Source organism: Perognathus longimembris, chromosome 11, assembly GCF_023159225.1.
Source record: "Perognathus longimembris pacificus isolate PPM17 chromosome 11, ASM2315922v1, whole genome shotgun sequence".
Classification (NCBI taxonomy): Eukaryota; Metazoa; Chordata; class Mammalia; order Rodentia; family Heteromyidae; genus Perognathus; species Perognathus longimembris.
In genome coordinates this window covers 43,061,316-43,083,537 of record NC_063171.1, presented here as the reverse complement: position 1 = coordinate 43,083,537, position 22,222 = coordinate 43,061,316, and the positions used below count along the sequence as shown (strand labels likewise).

Below are 22,222 nucleotides of genomic sequence, written 5' to 3'. Positions count from 1 at the left end.
GAAGCAGAAGGGGGCTGGGAATGTAGATTATTGGTAGAGTGCTTGCCTAGCATGCATGAAGCCCTGGGTTCGATTCTTCAGTACCACATAAACAGAAAAGGCCAGAAGTGGCACTGTGGCTCAAGTGGTAGAATGCTAGCTTTGAGCAAAAGAAGCTCAGGGACAGTGTCCAGGCCCTGAGTTCAAGCCGCAGGACTGGCAAAAAAAAAAAAAAAAAAAAAAAAAAAAAAGCAGCATAGTTTTAGGATCTGGAGCCTTAGAAACAACTATGTGGGGCTGGGAATATGGCCTAGTGGCAAGAGAGTTTGCCTCGTATACATAGAAGCCCTGGGTTCAATTCCCCAGTACCACATATATGGAAAACGGCCAGAAGTGGTGCTGTGCCTCAAGTGGCAGAGTGCTGGCCTTGAGCAAAAGGAAGCCAGGGTACAAGCCAGGGTACAAGGGAAGCCCAGGACTGGCAAGGAAAACAAAAGAAACAACTGTGTGGAACAGCTTTAAGGATCTTCAAGTCTTATCTCTCAACTGATTGAAAATCCTTGCCCACAAGCCTGATAGTGGTATAGTAATCCCATTTCCTATTTGAATCAACGGGAGGCAGTTAACTTCCTTCCATCTATTGGTTCTAATTTTGGCCTCTAGAGTATGTCCAGAATGACTTAATTCCTTCTAGCCTTCCTAAGCCACACTTCCTCATCTGGACTAGATGACTTCTGGATACTTCTGAGGTATGAGAACAAAAAGTACCCCACGACATGTTCCTCAGGGCACACCTGGGGGGAATCAGGCCAAGGCAATCACCCTGGGTAGGAACTTCCTAAGCAAAAGACTCTTTCTATGAATGAGGAGAGAGGACATCTTTTTCCCTTGCTTCAACCTTGTGGTCTTTATCCCCAGGGCTGCTACCCTGGAAAAGGAAGTGGCTGGGTTACGGGAGAAGATTCATCACTTAGATGACATGCTCAAGAGCCAGCAGCGCAAAGTCCGGCAAATGATAGAGCAGGTAAACAGGGTCAGATCTTCACCTGCCCTGGGTTATTATCCTAAATCTGTTTTTGTTTATTTATTCTCCTAGTCAATTTGGCTTATGTTTGTGTGTTCACAAGACATTTACAACTACGAATTACTAGGGTTTGAGTTATTGGGATTTGCTCTTGGGTCATTTGGCTTCTGCTTTCTGATTGGAAATGGAGATTAATTCTCCCTTATACTCTGAAGAAAGAGTACTAATAAAATGAATAATGAAGTTGCCCCCAACCCCCTACTCCGACCCCCATGCCGGTAATCCTAGGTACTTAGGAGGCTAAGATCTGAGGGTCACGGCTCATAGCCAGCCCAAGCAGGAAAGTCCGAGAGACTCTTATCTCCAATTAACCACTGGAAAACCTGAAGTGGGGCTATGGCTCAAAGTGGTAGAGCACTAGCCTTGAACAGAAAAAGCTCAGGGATAGTACCCAGGCCCCGAGTTCAAGCCCCGTGACTGACCAAAAAGAAAAGAATGATAAACTCAGTTCTGTGTGAAGATGATCAGTTTTTGTCACCCATGTTAGATTTCCTGAGTTATCCTACCTGAGCTTTAGGGTACAACATCTAAGATATATGCTGGGTTGTGATATTGTTTTGAGAACCTAGGACCCCAAACTGGGAGGGCATATTTTCTTCATGTCCATTTGTATCTGCTTTATTTACTGACATTTCCTTTGTCTAGAATGAGGTCTATAATATGGTAAGCACTCAATAAATATTTACTGAATAAATGATTTGTGTTTTCCACAGCCAAATTGAAATGAGTTTAGAATCATCCATTTTGTATTTTGGAGAATGAGGTTATTATTCCCCTCTCACTTCACCTCTTCTGTCACCTCCAGGATCATTAAGAATTTAACGTTGGGAGGAGGGGGGAATGAGGGAGGAGGTAACTATAGTACAAGAAATGTACCCATGGGGCTGGGGATATGGCCTAGTGGCAAGAGTGCTTGCCTCGTATACATGAGGCCTTGGGTTCAATTCCCCAGCACCACATATACAGAAAACGGCCAGAAGTGGCGCTGTGGCTCAAGTGGCAGAGTGCTAGCCTTGAGCAAAAAGAAGCCAGGGACAGTGTTCAGGCCCTGAGTCTAAGCCCCAGGACTGGCAAAAAAAAAAAAAAAAAAGAAAGAAAAAAAGAAATGTACCCATGGCCTAATGTATGAAACTGTAAAAAAATAAAATTAAAAAAAAAGAATTTAACATTGACTAAAATGCACTTTGGTAGAAAAGTGATGAACTCATGTGATAGTCACAGAGCTTTTCTGTTCATCTTTGCTGGCTTCTCCAGCAGCTGGGGTGAAATTTGGTGAGTGTGTAATAAGCCACTGGAAAATGAACTCTCATATCTCCTATGCCTTGGCAGCTCCAGAATTCAAAAGCTGTGATCCAGTCAAAGGATGCCATCATCCAGGAACTCAAGGAAAAAGTTACCTATCTGGAGGCAGAGGTTTGTATCCTGGGCAGCCCCAGCAGAGAACAGCCCTTTACAGAAGCCTGGCCAAGGAGAGAGAAGGATGGAGGGGGTCTTATTCCTGTCCAAGTGATGCTCAGAAGGGAGTGTCTGGAATGCTGCTCTGTGGTCAGTTGAGTTGAGCAAACATTTTCTGAGAACCTTCAGGAAGTTGTTTATAGGGATTAAGACCTGCTCTCAAGAAACATAGCAACATGATGCAAGCCACTTGGCAAAGCCGATTCTGACCCTGTATGGCCTTTGTGAACAGTGGAGTCTGGCTTTGAAGGAAGAGGAGGCATTCTGTAATTGGAGTATTTTCCATAGCTACAATGTTGGGCTCAATTAGCTACGAGTTGTCTTCCTAGTCTAATTTCTGTTGCTACAGAGCTTTTCCTGTGTGTTGATTACCTGAAGATAACTTGGCCAGCCACTGTGTAAAGATCCCTGTAGAAGGGAAGGCAAATGAAAAACAGTATTCTTTAGGAGGTGAAGGGATGGAGGGGGGGCACTGAGGTTTGATCTCATGCCTTACATTTGTTTGGCTTGCTAGTTTACCATTAGTGCCACATCTCCAGCCCTGTTTTTTTCCTGGTTATTTTGGACCTAAGAGTATAACAAATTTTTCTGTGTGGGCTGGCCTTGAACCACAATCTTCCAGATCACAGCCTTTGAGTATCTAGGATTACAGTCATGAACCACCAGCAATGGCTATAATTTAGTGTCTTTTAAAGTGTCTTGTCACCATATGAGAGGTTTGCCACAGGTACCCAGCTACGAATGTTTATTTTTAGACTTTGAAAGCAAGAGTTAGAGATGAAATAGACTTTTTAAAAAAGCTGCTAATAGCCTGGTGCTGGTGGGTTCCTGCTTGTAATTCCAGTTATTCAGGAGGCTGAGATCTGAGGATCCCAGTTCAAAGCCAGCCTGGGGAGACACGTCCATGAGACATCTTATCTCCAATAAACTACCAAAAAAGCTGGAAGTGGAGCTGTGGTTCAAGTGGTAGAGTGCTAGTCTTGAGTAAAAGAGGCTCAGAGACAGCATCCAAGCACTGAGTTCAAGCCCCAGGAGCAGAAAAAAAAAAGTGCTGATAATATTTAACCAGAAATAGGATATCTTACTGGAAAAGGCAAGTAAATATGTCAACTTATGACAGGAACTATTTATAGGAGGAAACATATAGCAAGCAGATACAGGAAATGGTCAGTATTGCAGGATTCTTGAGTAGATATGGGAAAGAGAGCATTCTTTAATGATGAAGGTAAAGGGAAGGGACACCTCAGTGTCCCACTGGTAGCAGATGTGGTAGAGGTAGGGATGATAGCAATGCAAATGCAGAGGTAGACCAGAGGAGCTCACAAAATGTAACCCATGAAAAACCATAGAAAGGGTCTGGGAATATAGCCTAGTGGCAAGAGTACATGCCTTGCATACATGAAGCCCTGGGTTCAATTCCTCAGCACCACATATATAGAAAATGGCCAGAAGTGGCGCTGTGGCTCAAGTGGCAGAGTGCTAGTCTTGAGCAAAAAGAAGCCAGGGACAGTGCTCAGCCCTGAGTCCAAGCCCCAGGACTGGCCAAAAAAAAAAAAAAAAAAAAACAACAACAACAACAAAAACCATAGAAAGGCCCATTGTAACCTCTAGCTTCTTTTACAGAATTTAGAGATGCATGATCGCATGGAACACCTGATAGAGAAACAGATCAGTCATGGCAACTTTAGCACCCAGACCCGGGCCAAGACAGAGAACCTGGGCAGGTGAGTGTGTGTGTGTACAGAATGGGCCTAGACTGGAAAGAAAGGGATGAGGGAAAGATCTATGCAAAACGTTCAGTGCTAAGGCAAGGACAGGCTCTTTGAAACCAACTTTCCTCTTAGCCTCTGATCCAGGCGATTCTGCACCAGCTATTTAGTGGGGGCCTCATACTGTGAACCAGAGGTCTATGAATGGCTTCCACACCTATATGCTAAAATTGTAGGCAAAAAATTGTTGTTTTTTCATATTACATTTGTGTATGTATAAAATTTGCATATTCTTGAGAAGTTCTTTGGCTTCCACAAGAGTCACAAAAAGGCGCCAAGTCTTGAAGGGGGGGAAAAAAATCACAGCTGTACCCACTTTATTTGTTTAACTGCCTTTCCCTTTATCATCCCTGCCACCAGATAGAAGTATTATGCTCTAAATCTTGTTGATGTTTCTGAAAATTACTGTTTCAAAGCATTTAGAACTTGGGTGATCAGTCAACAAAAAAAAAAGTGTAGGATTTCAGAGGCAAATTTCAGAGGCTGGGTGCTGGTGGCTCACACATGCCTGTAATCCTCGTGACTCAGGCTGAGATCAGAGGATCACAGTTCAAAGCCAGCCTGGGCAGAAAAATCCATTGAGATTCATATCTCCTCCAAAGCAGAAGTGGCGCTGTGGCTCAAAGTGGTAGAGTGCTGGCCTTGAGCAAAAAGGCTCAGGGACAGTGCCCAGGCCCTGAGTTCAAGCCCCAGGACTGACTTAAAAAAAAAGGGGGGAGGAGAGGCTTTGTGAATGGTGGACAGTAACCAAACACTCAGTGTTTCTAACTTTCTTTCCAGTGTTAGGATATCGAAGCCCCCCAGCTCTAAGCCCATGCCTCTTATCCGAGTGGTGGAAACCTGAGCTGTGAGGAGATGGACGCCAACATTGCTGCTGCCTCTCGCCTGGGAGAAGTCCACCACCCCCATAGGCTTTTACACTGACTCTGACTTCCTGATTGTTTCCTGGCTGCACCCAGGGCTCAAGGCTCACGTGTGCTACAAGTCCTAAGTTCCTCCCTGTCCCATTTGCTGGGCAGATGGATCATGAGTGCCTCCTCTGGCCATTGAACCCTTTGAATGACGCTATCCTCCCAGCAGGGGCTATGCAGTCCAGTCCCTGTTTTTCCCTGTAGCAGAGCCTCCCTTCTGTCGGACACTGGAGTCTTGACTGTTCCAGAAGCCAGTTCTTCCTTGGATTTGGGCAAGATGACAAGATTTGTCTCAGCCTGAGAAGTTGGAAGCTCAGAAGTCTAGAGTGATTGGAGTGTATCCTAGAGGAACGAAGTTCCTTCTGCAAACACAGCTCCACTCTTAGCAACAAACTGTTTATCTGCTTGCTCCACCCTCAGCCCATGCTGAAGTAGGCCTTGTACTGACAGAGGGTGGGGCAGCTTGTCCAGGCCTGGTCAGTCAGGGAGCCTAAACTTAGAAAGGACAGCCTTATCTTTCTGCAGACAAGGAAATATACAATCAGGGAGGCGCTATGATCAGGAAGATTTTCCAGGCCGTGGACAGATAAGTGATTTCTCTCTGCTGTGAAAACTCCAGAATCTCTTAGGGTTTTCCCCTATAGCGCACACCAAAAGACATGTCTCAGTCTTCCTGATGCAGAGCCTGAAAACTTTTCAGAGTTGCATCATTCCCAGAAAAGCCCTCATCATATTTATTTTGCTAAGTTATTGGTGGTTTTGCTTACATCTCATAATTGATTTAATACCAAAGTTCTGTAGCCTTCTCTTGAGGTATTTGGGTTTATTTGAAACTGAGAAACGTGTTCTCATTGGTGTTGTTATTTCAGAATACTATGGTGATGAATCTTCCTCTGCCTTTCCTCCACCTACCTGTTCTCCCCTCCTCCTCCATGGTGGATCTGTGCCTCGGGAAGGCAAGCATCTTCCCCTGTGGCATGGGGACTGAATGCATGCGGAGGGAACAGTGATCAGGACTCTGCTGGAGGGAGGGGTGGCTTTCCCCTAAGCTCTCAGACCGCTTTAGTCCGTGGTTGGTCTTTATCCTAACTCTGAATGACCTTGCGGCTTGTCATGTTTTCTTTAGGGCTTTCCTATAGCCTTAAGAAGAGGATAAGCATCAGAGTGTGGTACTGTAGGAAACAGAAAATGTAAAAATACATAGGGATTTAGTCTTTGACTCTACAAGAAGCCTTTAAGTGTGTGTGTGTGTGTGTGTGTGTGTGTGTGTGTGTGTGTGTGTGTCAGGACTGGATTCCCATCCTGGCCTTGTCTATAATAGTGTTTTGAGACATCAGACAGGTGTCTCATTTATAAAATGAGCAGGTTGGACCAATGATCTCTGTGTCCCTTCCAGTTCTTACGGTTTGTTTTCTATAATGTAGTCTTTGTGTGCTGAATGTAATAAATTATGTTCATGTGTCTCTTTGACCTCTTAGCCTGATTATCTTTCATTTTGGGGGAGGATAAAAGAACATAATTTAGTGTCTTTTTCCTCTCTCTTTTTTCCAGTACTAAGTTTTGAACTCAGGGCCTTGTGCTTTCCTGGCAGTACTCTACCACTTGACCCATGCCTTCAGCCTGTTTTTGCTGGATATTTTGGGGATGGAATCTAGCAAACTTTTCTGCCTGAGTTGGCCTCTAACCACAGTCCTCCAAATCTCAGCCTCATGAGTAGCTAGGATTACAGGCCCGAGCCACTGGAGCCACTGGCGTCAGCTCATAATTTACCCACCCCTCCCCCCAGTCCTGGGGATCAAACTTAGGGCCTGGCCACTGTCCGTGAGCTTCTTTTGCTCAAGGCCAGCACTCTACCACTTGAGCCACAGCACCACTTTCTGGCTTTTTCTGTTTATGTGGTACCGAGGAATTGAACCCAGGGCTTCATGCATGCTAGGCAAGCACTCTACCAGCCCAATTTAGTGTCTCTTGAAGGTAGACATTCTCGTGGCAACATATGAATGATGTGATCCTTATGTCCCAGATGCTATGGCATGAAGATGTGGCATTTACAAGAGTGAGAAGCAGCCCAGTTTCACAATGTGAGTCCTCATTGTAGGACATGGCCCCTTAACCTTAGTTTGGACCCTGTCTAGGGCAGTGGCCTAGCATGATCCCTAAGCTTGGCCACTCAGTACCCTCCTCATTTGGAAAAGAGGTGGTCAGAGGTAGAGGTCCTGTGATTGTATGGAGATAAACCGATCAGAACCGGAGCTAGGTAAGCAACTTATTTCCTTTGCAGAAATGAAAAGCACTCTGGAAATGCTGACTACAGCTGTTTGAAGGCTCCGTTTGTAGCTATCTCTGAGTATCACTCATTTACTTCAATGATTTTTTTTTTCTTTCTGCCAAGAAGCTGGTTGACTGCAGAGCCAAACTGGGACATAGCTGAATTTACACGAATCTTGTCTGGGCTAAAGAAACCGGAAACAACCCTCCCAATCTCTGGCCCTAATTCTAGTTCCCCTTTTGTCCTTCAGTTCAGAATGTTCCCCCCCCCCCCTTTCTCTGATTTCTTTTCTTTTCCTGACTCTTGCTTCTCAGCTAATTCACACTGTAAGCTTCAAAATGCATTTTGAAGACCCAGATTTGTTTTCTGACACCCTGGGTTCTCTTCTTTCCCTGGCAGCCTTGCTTGGCGCAAGTATATCTAGACTGTGCTTGCCTTGGAATATTAATAGGGTGGAAGCAAGGCGGGTCTGGCTGAAGAAGCAGGAGTGAGTACACTACCTGCAGGAAAGGGAGGCTATCCATTTGGGCCTCCTGGGCTCACGGGGAAGGGGTGGAGATTTCAACTGGAGATAATGAAGTGAGAGGTTCTGGAGACTAGAAATAGGGCTTTAAGTAATTCCTTCAAGAGTGCTTGCCTCACATACATGAAGCCCTGCGTTCAATTCCCAAGTACCACATATACAGGAAATGGCCAGAAGTGGTGCTGTGGCTCAAGTGGCAGAGTGCTAGCCCTGAGCAAAAGGAAGCCAGGGACAGTGCTCAGGCCCTGAGTCCAAGGCCCAGGACTGGCAAAAACAACAACAACAACAGCAACAACAAAGAAATTCCTCAGACAATCCAGGCAAGTGGCTCATACCTGTAATCCTAGCTAATCAGGAGGCTGAGATCTGAGGATATGTAGTTGGATAGCCAGCCTGGGCAGGAAAGTCCACCAGACTCTTAGCTCCAAATTAATCATCAAACAAAAAGCTAGAGATGGAGCTGTGGCTAGGGTGCTAGAGTACTAGCCTTAGGGGGAGGAGGGTGCTGAGGGATAGCACCCAGGCCTTGAGTTCAAGCCTCAGTCTCTCTCACACACACACATACACACACACGAATTCTTTGGATAACAAAAGTGCCTCTGGTGTTTTATTGCCATGTTTAGGCATACCATTGCCAGAAGAAATAGGGGCTTGCCATAGGGGATAAAGGAGATAAATAAGAGGAAACAGTAGTTAGGGAAAGTTTTAGATGTCTTGATGATGTTTCCAATTATAGATGGAGATGGTGTGGGGGTCCAAGGAGAAAGAACCTTCAGGACCTGAGAAAGGGGGTGATGACTAAGTTGTCTCTGGCTTCAGTAGTCTATGGATTGCCTGGCTTTGTGCTTCTTCAAGTCAACTCCAATGTGTTGCTTTAATGTTATGTGGAGGTAGGATTGAATCTGCCTTCCTGGGACCTTTGCCATGAGGGCCTCTTTCTTTGAACCGGGTGTTAAGAGCTGTCCAGACATGCAGCCATCATTGACAGCCTCCTATAAACCTGGCTGGCTCAGCATCCCCACCAACCACTTGGTTGTCAGTGATGTGCTGTTTCAACCAAATGGTGCTTTGGAGTTTTTAAAAGCTAAGTTTCTGCCAGGTGCCAATAGTTCACATCTATCTATAATCCTAGCTACTATGAGGCTGAGATTCGAGTATCCAGGTCCAGAGCCAACCAGGGCAAACAGATCCATGAGACTCTTATCTCCAGTTAACCAGCAAAAAGCTGGAATTGGAAGCATGGCTCAAATGGCAGAGCACTAGTCGTGAGTAGCAAAGGCTAAGTGGGTCCTAAGTTGAAGTGTCTAGCACCTGCACTAACTAAAAATTTAAAAATTAATTGTTGGGCACTAGTGGCTCGTGCCTGTGATCTTAGCTACTCAGAAGGCTGAGGTCTGAGGATCATAGTTCAAAGCCAGCCTGTGTAAGGAAAGACTGTGAAAATCATCAAAAAACTAGAAGTCAAGTTGTAGCTCAAGTGACAGAGTGCTAGACTTAAGCAAAAACGATCAGAGACAGTGTATAGGCCCTTTGTTCAAGCTCTAGGACTAGCATACTCACACACAGATTAATTTTTTGTCTGTATTTTAAAGTATTATTCACGACGAAATGGTCCACTATGAAATGAGTCTTCACTAGGAAAGTTACTGTGACATGACACAATGTAAAGTAACTTAGCTCGACCATGAAGATAATGTCATTTGGGTTGGAAAAGATTCTTTTCCTCTCTAGCCAGCTCTTCCCTCTGAGAGGCTGTTTTCTGTGCAGCCTCTAATAATTCCCTAGGCAAACTTGTTCCTCAGAGCCAAGCTGCTGAGCTTCAGCCTGAGCTTGTTCAGGCTCTGACCCAACAGCAGATGTTAGCCTAGGGCCCTTGGCCTCTTTTCCATGCTTCAATTTAGAACTCTGCTTTGCAAGCCGTAATTATTTCCTATCTATCCTGTCCTAGTTTTAGGCATCATGGCCTTGAAACTAAAAATCATGGAGACCTAAATATTCTTTAGCCCCTCTTTCCCAAGGAAAAAAACAATCATTTCTTAAACATGAGTGCTTTCTAAGTTCAGCTATGCTCTGAGTGTTGGCACTGAGACCTGCTTTGAAATCTAAAATGTGTGGCTTTTGTGTTGGATTTGTTCTTCCCCTGGAGCCTTCTGGGATATGGGATTGAGTATATATGGTAGCAAGATAATTAACTTCCTGTCAAGGTGTTGGTCACCAAGTCTTGGACCACAGGACCTCAGGCAGCTGAGAAAAAGGAAATCATTAATCCTCATGACTTAATCTATCAGTTCAGTGCTGATCACATACCTGCCCTCCTCCTCACTAGGGACCAGGCTCAGGCTCGCCTATATCTGCAGGAGGTTTGTGACTCTGTTGTGAAGCTTTCAATATGTTAATATTTTAATTGAACTGCTATGGAAAATATTTTTTTCCCCCGGTGGAAATTTTTTGAAGAGCAGTAGTCTTCAAACAGACTTTTATTCTGGGCTACATTGTAATCTCAATTGTCAGGAGATGTGAGCCCTGTCTACACTGTTTCCTCTCCCTCCTTCATCGTCTCTCATCACCCTTCAGACTAGGTGCTTTCAACAGTCTGTGACTCACCTTTCCCTCCTTTCTTCCTTCCTTTTCTCTCTCTCTCTTTCTTTTTTTTTTTTTCTTTGTGCCAGTCCTGTGGGGTTTGAACTCAGGACCTGGGTGCTGTCCCAGAGCTTTTGTGCTCAAGGCTAGTGCTCTACCTCTTGAGCCACAGCTCTACTTCTGGGCCTTTTGGTAGTTAACTGCAGATAAGAGTCTCACAGATTTTCCTGCTTGAGCTGGCTTTGAACTGCAATTCTTAGATGATAGCCTCTGAGTAGCTAAGATTATAGGCATGAGCCACTCGGCCTGGCTCCTCTCTCAATTTCAATTATATCCAGTTTGTCAGCTGCATCAATGTTTCATAACTTGCTCAGCATGCCCAAGCCCCTGAGTTCATCTTCAGTGCTGAAAAAATAGGAATTACCCTGGTTTGATCCTTGTACATTGTACGCAACTGATGCCGTGTTGAAACAGCACATTAGACCCCATGAATAAGTACAATGTTTGCATAATTACTAGATGTTAAAATTATTTATTATGTATTAAAGTTGGAGTGGGGACTCTAAACAGTATAAACTAAAATTCTGGGTAAATTAATTGAATATTACAAATTAAATGTAGAAAAGCTAGAAGAAATACAGCTGAGCCAGTGGCTTACCTGTTAATCCTACTCAAAAGGCTAAGATTCAGAGGATCACAGGCCAAAACCAGTCTGAGCAGAAAAGTCAAACAGGTACTATCTCCAAAACAACCAGCAAAAAAGCTAGGCTGGAGGCATGGCTCAAGTGGTAGAGCATAAAACCCTCAATACAACCCTGGTACCAGAGAAAAGAGAAAAGCTGACTCTCAAATCTGAAAGGAGATATATTTAGAACTATTTTTCCCACTAGTGTTAAGGATTGAACCCTGGTCCTTGCACAAGCTAGGCCAGTGCTCTACCCTGGAACTACATCCCTCAGCTGTGATATTAAAGGTCACGAAGGGGAATATTTCAGCTCATCAACATGTGAACTTGGAGTTTTTATGAAGGAATGAGGAATTGCCAGTGGTAACTATGCTGAAGAGGCAACATTTATTGATGAGCTCAAAACCAATCGATAGAAAAAGTAAGATCTCACTGAGTCGGTGGTCGGGGTAAGGGGACCATTAGAAGAGAGGGGTCATGTTCTTTTTTCCTGCAGGTATTTATTAAGTTTCTTTGCTCTGGGCAGGGCACCTGTGAGGCTTCCAGTGGGGCAGTAACAGTGAACAGGACAAGTGTATTCCAGCCTGAGGAGATCTGTCTTGTGTTAGGTGGGTTAAGGGAACTGATTGGCTGAAGCAATACAGGACCAGAGTTTCTGGCTGAGGCAAAGTCTAGACCCACTCAAGGCTCAGGTTAGCCTTCATCAAGCAACTGAAGGTCTTGCCAAAGCTCCAATTTCTTTCTACTTCTCTTTGCACAATAGCTTTTTGTCATCGTGCTTGTAGTAATACAAACCGAGAAACAATATGTGTCCAACAGTAGGGAAATGGGCAAGCAAATTAGAATGTAACCACTCTGAGGTATTATGCGTCCACTATGAATGCAGGTTATGAAGACTACGCTGTACCAGGGAAGTGTGCTCCAAATGTTAAGTGATCAAAAGTAGGACACTAAATTTTATGGTGACTTATTACAGCTTTTTTTTTTTTTTTTTTTTTTTTTTTTGCCAGTCCTGGGCTTGGACTCAGGACCCGAGCACTGTCCCTGGCTTCTTTTTGCTCAAGGATAGCACTCAACCTCTTGAGCCACAGCACCACTTCTGGCCATTTTCTATATAGGTGGTGATGGGGAATCGAACCCAGGGCTTCATGTATACAAGGCAAGCACTCTTGCCACTAGGCCATATTCCCAGCCATGACTTATTACAGCTTTACCAAAAAAAAAAAAAAAAAAAAAGTTTCTAGAAAGGCTAGAGATGAATACACTCAAGTGCTAAACATATGACTAGAGCGGATTTTGTTCTTTTTTGTTGTTGTTACCTTTTGTCTTTGTTCACAATTTCTAGTGTTTGTTCTCCTTGCTCCCTCTAGGCTGCGCCTACGCAGAAGTCTTCCTCCTGTCTTAGCATCCCTCCCCCTTATGCCTTCTGCACATGCGCAGATCATTTGCTGGTGTTATTTCTTTTACTTGTGATGCCTTCTTCCCCTTTTGACCTATCAACTATTTATTGGTAATGAATAGAGGGTCACGGGCTGGGAATGTGGCCTAGTAGTAGAGTGCTTGCCTGGCATGCATGAAACCCTGGGTTCGATTCCTCAGTACCACAGAAATAGAAAAAGCCAAAAGTGGTGCTGTGGCTCAGAAGTGGTAGAGTGCTAGCCTTAAGCAAAAGCAGCTCAAGGACAGTGCCCCAGGTCCTAAGTAAAAGCCTCACTGGCCAAAAAAAAAAAAAAAAAAAAAGAGAGAGAAAAAAAAGAGAGGGTCACTGTGTAGCTTGTAGAAGATGATATAGATGAAAATGCTTTGTGAAGTGCTTTACAGATGTTCACTGTGAGGTGAAAAAGAGGTGGAGGAAGAAGAAAAAAAATCCTATTTGCACAATAATGAGCCAAGTACTTTAATGGTGTCCAGGTCAGGATGGTAAGATGTAAAACAGAGTTGGATTTATTCTGCAGCTTAAAGATCTAATCAGGGAAAAGCCACCTGTGGACCAGGCGAATGATGATGGAATGTGTGGAGCCAGAACAAAGCCCTGGAGGATTTGAGCGGGTGGATCCCAGGAGAAAATGCAGAGAGAATGCTTGAAGTGAAAGCGCATGGCAGGTTGTAAGCCCAGCTAGCACAGTTCTTTGGAAAAGCCGGGGGTGGGGGGGTGGGGGGGGTGGGATGGTGGTGGTGGTGGTGGTGCGGATCTTCTCTGAGGAGGGTCTGCTCTTTAATCTTGAAAGCAGCCAGGCTCCACTGGACTTCTTTGTTTTGCTTTTAGTATCATGTGAGGTTCAGGGAGACAAGATTCTTCCTTACTTGTCTTTTGTTGTTGTTGTTTGTCAGCCGTGGGGATTGAACTCAGAGGATGGGTGCTATCCCTGAGCCTCTTTGTGCTCAAGTCTAGTGCTCTACCACCTGAGCCACAGCCCCATTTCTGGATTTTTTTCTGAGTAGTTTATTGCAGATAAGAGTTTCATAGACTTTTCTCAGATCTCAGCCTCTCTAGTAGCAAGGATTACAGGCATGAGGCACCAGCACACATCTTCCTTATCGGTCTTGGTCTGAGTCTCAGGTACCTAATAGAGTGGTGCCTCACATACAGTAGATGCTCAATAAATGTTAGTTGGAGGGAAATTAGGGTGAATTAATCACAGGAATGACATGATAGAATAAGAAGGCTGATTCCAGCCAGGCATTAGTGGCTGTAATCCTTGCTACCTAGGAGGCTGAGATCTGGGGATCATGGTTCAAAGCTAGCCTGGGCAGGAAAGTCTGTAAGACTCTTATCTCCAATAAAACAGCCCTGATTTCAAGCTCCAGGACCGACAAAAAAAAAAAGTAGAGAGCAGGGATTGAAAATATAAAGGCTGGGCTGGGAGCTTAGTGGTAGAGTGTTTGCCTAGTGTGCATGAAGCCCTGGGTTCAATTCTTCAGTACCATATAAACAGAAAAAGCTGCAAGTGGCCCTGTGGCTTAATTGGTAGAGCACTAGCCTTGAGCAAAAGAAGCTCAGGGACAGGGCTCAGGCCCTATGTTCAAGCCCCAAGACTGGCAAAAACAAACAAAAATCTAACTGGCCTTTCCAGTTTTCTGGTGGTTAATTGGAAATAAGAATCTCATGGACTTTCCTTCCTCAGGCTGGCTTCAAACTGTAATCCTCAGATCTCAGCCTCCTGACTAGCTAGGATTACAGGTGTGAGCTACTGGTGCCTGATTGATTGCAGACTTTTAAACATCAGGGAGCTCCCTAATCCACACAGTACCCAGCCCAAGCACTACCTCAAGGTATATGCTGCACAACAAGTGCTCATTGAGTTAGAAGAAACCTGCATTCTTCTCTGTGCTGAAGGCAGCATTTCCTTCTTGTTTAGGATTAAAAAAAAAATCTTCTGGGGCTGGTGATATGGCCTAGTGGCAAGAGTGCTTGCCTCATATACATGAGGCCCTGGGTTCAATTCCCCAGCACCACATATACAGAAAATGGCCAGAAGTGGCACTGTGGCTCAAGTGGCCCTGTGGCTTAATTGGTAGAGCACTAGCCTTGAGCAAAAAGAAGCCGGGGACAGTGCTCAGGCCCTGAGTCCAAGCTCCAGGACTGGCCAAAAAAACAAACAAAAAAAAAAAACTTCTCTCTTTTGAGTTGATCTTTGAGAATAAGGAAGAGGCAGATCCTTAGTACCAGTGTTCTCCTCACAGAGTCATGCCAACATCTGGCATTGCCATCAGCGATAAAGCATCTCATTCATTCAATGTCTTTGTATTTGATCTTTCAACAATGGTGGGATCACCACGTAGCATAGTGTTTTAAAGAGTTAACATGAGTCAAGAACCTGTAACCCTACCTACTCAGGAGGCTGAGCTTTGAGGATCACAGTTTGAAGTCAGCCTGGACAGACAAATCCAAGAGACATCTCCAATTAACTAGCAAAATCCTGATGTGTTGGGGCATTTCAGATAGTAGAGTGCCAGCCTTTAGGGGAAAAAGCTAAGCAAGAGCTGGAGGCCCCAAGTTCAGGCCCAATACTGGCAGGCACACACACACACACACACACACACACACACACACACAACTTGGCATGAGCTTTGGATCTTGTTTATAATCTTAATTCTCACCTTTACTGGCCATACTACTTTGGAAAAGTCATTTAAATTCTTTAGCATTTAATTTCTCCATCTATAAGTCTAAGATGATAATGCCTACCTCATAACAACACATACTGAGTGCTTACAGTGAGCCAGGCACTGTCATTGACAGCCCAGAAAATTATGACACAGAACAAGTACCTTGCCTAAGATGCACATGTACAAAGTATATACCAAGCTGTAGGTCACAGGAGTCTGATCCCAGAGCTCTTATATGTACCGCCATGTTTTAGAACCTCTTTACTTTAGCAATAGTCCCTCCAAAAGCCTTATGCAAAAATCCTGTGTAGTATGTGTGGCACACAGAAGACACAAACTATGCTAATTATTGTTAATACTTATGAACATTTCATATGTCACAAGTATATAGGCTATGCTTTGAGGATGTAATGAGGAAAAGATGGAGGCCTTGCTTTCCAACCACTGCCTGTCAAGTGACACCCGATGTTTATATTCTGGGAGGGGCAAACAGACAACCATACACTTTCAGTGCTAAAATAAAACATCCAGTAGAATCTTGAGACATTGGGGCTTGAAGGTGTGGGTGGGTGAAGTTTGGACAAGAGTCTAGATGACATTACAGTGCTTTATCCTAAGGAAAGCATTAAAAAACATCAGAGAAAAACATCTGTATCCAGATCCTTACCTTCCTGTAGGGTATATTCTGGTTGCGGTGTTGAATGATGGAGAGAAAGTTGTTATTTAGTCGGATCCTTGGGCTCTGCTTGGTTCATGAGACTCTTATGAGTCCATAATTTGTTTTTCATTGTTTTCTTTTGCTTTTTGCTGTGCTGTGGCTTGAACCCAGGACCTTGCACATGCTAGGCAGTCTACCACAGAGCTACATCCCTCCAAGCCCCTGAGTCCACAATGATTAAGCATCATTGCATCTTTCTAAATTTCAGTGGTGGCCATATACCCTCCTCTGTCTTCTGAGGATGGAGGTTCCATTCCTGGCTACTTCTTTAACTTTGTTGTGTGTTCTAAATTGAAAGATGTAATCTCTCTGATCCTCAAGCATGTCTGTCAGTCTGTCTACCTTTTTATCTCTAAGGGTATGTGGCCAGAGTTTGACTAAAGTCTCTTTAAGTTCTAAAATTGTATTGAGTCTTGTGGGGAAAGACTGCTTTCTGAACTCATTTAGTCAACCTATGAGCCTGGGGGAAAAAAAAAAAAAAAAAAGCTATTTTTCTTTTGCCAAGTGGAGGTATTACTGCACCCCCAGATTGTAACCACTAGAGGGCAGCAGGCCCTTAAGCACCTGGACAGGTGGCTCTTACAGGCCCCACATCACATATGGGTCTCTGGAGTTTTCATAAGTACCAACTTCATTTTTTAGCAAAAGACAGCCAGCCAGATTAGGGTGTAATGAGGGAGTGGTTTTGAAAATTAGGTCTGAAACCAGAAAGGTAAAGACCAGTCCTGAAAATAAATTGGATTCTGGGAAAGTAAATATTTTATGGAAAAGCGAAAATGTATTCCCTGTCCTAGTTTTGGTTGCCCACAGCTCTTATTATCAGAGGCAGAGCTCTGGGAGCATTTTATGAACTGGAAACATTTTTGAGAGTCTGAAAGATTTTTTTTTTTTGCCAGTCCTGGGGCTTGAACTCAGGGCTTGAGCAGTGTCCCTGGCTTCTTTTTTACTCAAGGCTAGCACTCTACCACTTGAGCCACAGTGCCACTTCCGCTTTTTCTATATATGTGGTGCTGAGGAATTAAACCCAGAGCTTCATGCACGCTAGGCAAGCACTCTACCACTAAGCCACATTCTCAACCCCTGAAAGATGATTTTTTTCTTTTTTTTCTTTTTTTTTTTGGCCAGTCCTGGGGCTTTGGACTCAGGGCCTGAGCACTGTCCCTGGCTTCTTTTTGCTCAAGGCTAGCACCCTGCCACTTGAGCCACAGCGCCACTTCTGGCCATTTTCTGTATATGTGGTGCTGGGGAATCGAACCCAGGGCCTCATGTATATGAGGCAGTCACTCTTGCCACTAGGCCGTATCCCCAGCCCCCTGAAAGATGATTTTTAAAACTCATTTTCTGGGCTGGGGATATGGCCTAGTGGCAAGAGTGCTTGCCTTGTATACATGAAGCCCTGGGTTCAATTCCCCAGCACTACATATACAGAAAACGGCCAGAAGTGGTGCTGTGGCTCAAGTGGCAGAGTGCTAGCCTTGAGCAAAAAGAAGCCAGGGACAGTGCTCAGGCCCTGAGTCCAAGGCCCAGGACTGGTCAAAAAAAAAAAACCCCAAAAAACCCAACTCATTTTCTATGGTGTGATCAGCTTTTCCTAGAGTTATTTGAGAAGCGCCAGTTCATTTTGCTCATGTTTTTAATAAGCCCTTACTCAGGAAAGAGTTGGTTCTGAAAGTTTTCAGAATTTCCAGAATGTTCTGCCAAGGTCATATTTTCTGGAGAGCATGAAATAACCAGAATTAACATGTGTCCACTGGATAAAGAACACCAACATGAGCTTCACCAGAGGAAAAAGGAAGAAGCACAACATGGGTGATTGGGAGGGAGGGGTGCTGGCCTGTCTTATCCCGCTGTGTGAGTTTGGATGGTCCCTTTACTTCTCTGAGTCCCAGTTTCCTCTTCTTTCAAATACCAGGTTCTTCTGAATTCCAGTCAGCAGTAATCATGGTTTAGATGATCTCAGCTGCCTGCGGCTCGGATAACCTGTTCTAGGGCCTTTTCAAATATAGAAGGATTGGATTCCTTGACAGCTTCCATTAGATTATAACCTTGCAGAACACCAGCAGCACCCACAGAGTAGACAGAACAATGTGATCCTCCTCTCCCCCCGCAAAAAAAGGCTGCTTGTGTAGCGGCTGTAGAGCTCTAGCTGCTGAGCTCTGGCTGCTGTCCATTACCCCACTCCCCCCAGGGTACAGTGGGAGGAAGGTCGGGTTGGGATTACACTGTCCTTTGCCTTACTCCACTTCCTCTCCGGACCTCTGCTATTTTGCTGGTGGCTTGGGAGCCATACTGTGTCCTTCCTCATCCCGCTGCCTTTCCCCATGTGGTTCCTCCTGCCTGGATTTCTTTTCCTGGCCTTGGCCTTTTGGGGAGATTTTAGTTATTCTTCTTAACCTGGCTGAGATGATACTGTTTGGTGTCAGCCTCCTCTGACTCTCTGGGAATCCCAAGGCAGTGTTAATCATCCCTCCCAGCGCTCCCACGGCACCTGGGATAAAACATCACACTGTCTAGGATGTGTTTGTTTTCATGTCTGCCTCTCCCCAGACCTGAGAATTCCTAAAGGACTGGGGTTAATTATCTCTGTGCCTGGTGGATTGTGGGTACTTTATCAGGGCTGGAAGAACAGAATGGAATTCTCTTTCTCTGTTACCAGTTAGGTGTTTTAGCAGGTGACTGACCACGATATCTAAAGGAAAGATAAATCTTTCCTGTCAAGAGCCCTGGGGCCCTTGCCAGGCATCCAGATCTAAATGTAAAGAACTGAACTGAATATTTAATATTTATATGGTGGAGGGCAGACATTATTCACAACTGATGGCAGATGGGCTGGGTGTCACACACTCTTAATCTCGGCTCTCAGGCGGTTGAAGTGGGAGGATCGCAGGTTTGAGGCTGCCTACCTGGTGAACCTCTGTCTCCAAACACAAAAATTGATGGCAACTGTTTAGAATGTATTATAATTACAGGAGATTGACATGTAAGGAGAAATTTTCTGAGACTATGACCACATTGTAGGGCATGAGTTTTTAAGAGAGTGGTGCTTTGTGTTGAAGGGTTTTATAATTATGATATTTTTCAGAAAAATTATCTGGAGTGAGCATGTTCGGTATGACTACATGGCCTCTGGTTCTAAGTTTCTGGAATGGAAATGGATAGTCCTCTTGGCCAGCTCTGGGCCTTGGGTCTAGGTTGAGGCTTCGGTAGGTTCAGCTGGAGTGACCTGGCCCTGCATGAATGGGAGTTGGGGCTGGATAGATGCTTCCCGGCCTCTTCCAGCTTTGCCTCATCTACAGACATCTGTGAGATTCGTGCACAGGAGTTGTCAGTAAACAGACTTTATGGGAGCTACCAACCCTGAGGCTTTGTACTTCTGTCTAGCGTCTCATCTTCTTCTCTGCCTCTGCTGTCCCAATGGCTCTTGGTGTGGATATGAGAACAGCTAGCTGTATTGGAAGAAGACTAGAACACAAGGGCATAAAAGAATAGGGACAGTGCCCAGGCCCTGAGTTCAAGCCTCAGTATGTACATACTTACATACACACACACACACACACACACACTACAATATTTGTCTTTTTAGGACTGCATTCTTTCTTTTAACATTATGCTTCCATATTGTAGCATTGCCTCACTGATTTTTTTTTTTTTTTTTTTTTTTGGCCAGTGCTGGGCCTTGGACTCAGGGCCTGAGCACTGTCCCTGGCTTCTTCCCGCTCAAGGCTAGCACTCTGCCACTTGAGCCACAGCGCCACTTCTGGCCGTTTTCTGTATATGTGGTGCTGGGGAATCGAACCTAGGGCCTCGTGTATCTGAGGCAGGCACTCTTGCCACTAGGCTATATCCCCAGCCCCACTGATTTTTTTTTTAAGAAGGAAAGATTTATTTTGGCCCACAGTTTCAGAGGTGTCAGTCCATCACAACAGGAAAGGCAAGGCAGATCAGAGCAGCTCACATATGGTGGTCAGAGAAGGGCCACTGATTTAAAAAAAAAAATAATGTTGTTATTGCTAAGGTGTTGTACAGAAGTTGTACATAAGTTGGGTAATGAGTCATTCCTTTGGGGCAGTGTCATCCCTTCCTTTACTTTCCCCCAGTTTCTCCCTCCCATTCTTGCCCACAAGTTACACAGGTCATTTTTCCACACAGTGTATAGTGAATAGCATGATTGCATTTGTTCACTCTTCTTCCCTCCTTTTCTGTGCATCCCCCCTTTGCCCCCTAAAAGAAAAAGAAAAAAAAAAGCAAAAACAAGCATCACCACTAACATCATAACAACAACAAGAACAACAAAAACTTATGTTTCCATTTTCTGGAGTTGATTTCCATAAATATTATTTTAAATGTTCAGAGGAGTTACACCTTTGTGTTCCTCCCCTAAGGGTATCTTCCTTTAGTCTCTGTGTGTGTGAATGCCTACATTCCCCTATAGGTCATCATGCTCAATTACATTTTAGATCTAGCTTCCACATATGAGAAAAAGCATGTGCCATTTGTCTTCTCTAACCTTGGCTTACCTCACCTACCATGATTTGTTATAGGTCAATCCATTTCCCTGTAAATGACATATTATTCTTTCTAATGGATGAGTAAAATCCCATTATGTATATATCCACATTCTTTTTGATCCACTCATCTGTTGTAGGGCATCTGAGCTGTTTCCATAACTTGGCTATTGTGAATAGTGAAGCAATGAACACAGAATGGCAAGTGTCTGTATGGTATCCTGACTTGTAATAAACTGGGTAGATGCCCAAGAGGGGTCACAGAGTTTTCATTAAATTACTTTGATTAATGTTTTACAAAAATCTAATATTCTCTCTCTCTCCTTCCCCTTCCCCGGTCCTGGGATTTGAACTCAGAACCTAGGTGCTATCCCAGAGCTTTTGTGTTCAAGGCTAGGGCTCTACCACTTTGAGCCACAGCTGCACTTCTAGTATTCTGGCTAATTGGAGATGAGTTTCAGACTTTCTCCTGCCTGGGCTGACTTCGAACTGTGATCCTCAGATCTCAGCCTCCTGAGTAGCTAGGACTACAAACTTGAGCCACTAGAGCCTAGCAAACTGCCTGTTTTCTACTTCCCAGTATTGTGGCCCTGTGTATTGGAGAATGCCAGTGGTAGCAGTCATTTTGCCACCATGAGAAGAGTTAACTCAGTAGTTTAGATGCTGTGCTGAAGGTGGCAGAGGTGAGAGATGAAAGGAATCTGGATCTTTTGTACACATAGCAGCTCAGTCCACTGACTCTGGGACACTCCTCCCCTCCTTGTAGTCTTGCTACTATGTGAAATAATAAGCTTTCTTCTTAATAAAACTACTTTTGAATTTTCTATCTTTACATCCATAACATCCTAAATGACATATTAGGTTCTGGGAATGTGGCTTAGTGGTAGAGTGTTGGCCTAGAATGCATGAAGCCCTGGGTTCGATTCCTCAGTACCACATAAACAGAAAAAGCTGGAAGTGGTGTTATGGCTCAAGTGGTAGAGTGCTAGCCTTGAACAAAAGAAGCTCAGGGACAGTACAGTGCTCAGGCCCTGAGTTCAAGCCCCAGGACTGGGGAAAACAACAACAACACGTTAGAGATTATAGCTAAACTGAAACACATGAAGAACACCTAAATCTTGGCTGGAGGCTTGTGGTTCATGTTATGCCAAGTCGCGAAATGACCACCAAGAAGGCCACCGAGACTCAGACATTCCAAAATGCAATAGCAAGGCAAGACTTTATTCAAGTGGGGCTGCAGCCCAGGCCTTGTCCTACCCACCAACACAGCAGAGGTTAGGAGGCAGCCTCGAGCTGCGATTACACAGGGCTTATAAAGGCAAAAACCAAAGTTACAGCAATCAGGTGTTCAAGCAAGATTAGGATACGAGTACAAATCTGATTGGCTCAGGGCTCGAGGCATTCTGGGGGCGGTTAGAGTTAAGCATTCCCAGGCAGTTAGAGTTCTTGACCGGCTGGGCCCTAATAAACTTGCCCTGGGTTTGCTCATAGTTTAAACAGATAACAAAACGGGGGCTGCCTGAAAATGGGGTTCACCCTAACCTTCATTCCCCCCTTCAGTTCAGGCCTGTCATCCTAGCTACTCAGGAGGCTGAGATCTGAGGATCAAGGTTTGAAGCCAGGAAAGTCAATGA

The 22,222-nt window shown here is 44.5% G+C and overlaps 1 protein-coding gene across 2 annotated transcripts in view; it reads left to right on the top strand.

Annotated features, from left to right (window-relative positions):
• Positions 1 to 6,668, top strand: part of Tuft1 (tuftelin 1) — a 43,364-nt gene extending 36,696 nt beyond the window's left edge. For both annotated transcript variants that reach the window (XM_048357211.1, XM_048357210.1), the window contains 4 exons: positions 898 to 1,003; positions 2,393 to 2,476; positions 4,142 to 4,242; positions 5,068 to 6,668. In XM_048357211.1, the coding sequence (XP_048213168.1) occupies positions 898 to 1,003; positions 2,393 to 2,476; positions 4,142 to 4,242; positions 5,068 to 5,131 (355 nt within the window). In that variant the 3' untranslated portion in view covers positions 5,132 to 6,668. The remainder of the gene's footprint in view (positions 1 to 897; positions 1,004 to 2,392; positions 2,477 to 4,141; positions 4,243 to 5,067) is intronic.
• The last annotated feature ends 15,554 nt before the right edge of the window (positions 6,669 to 22,222 follow it).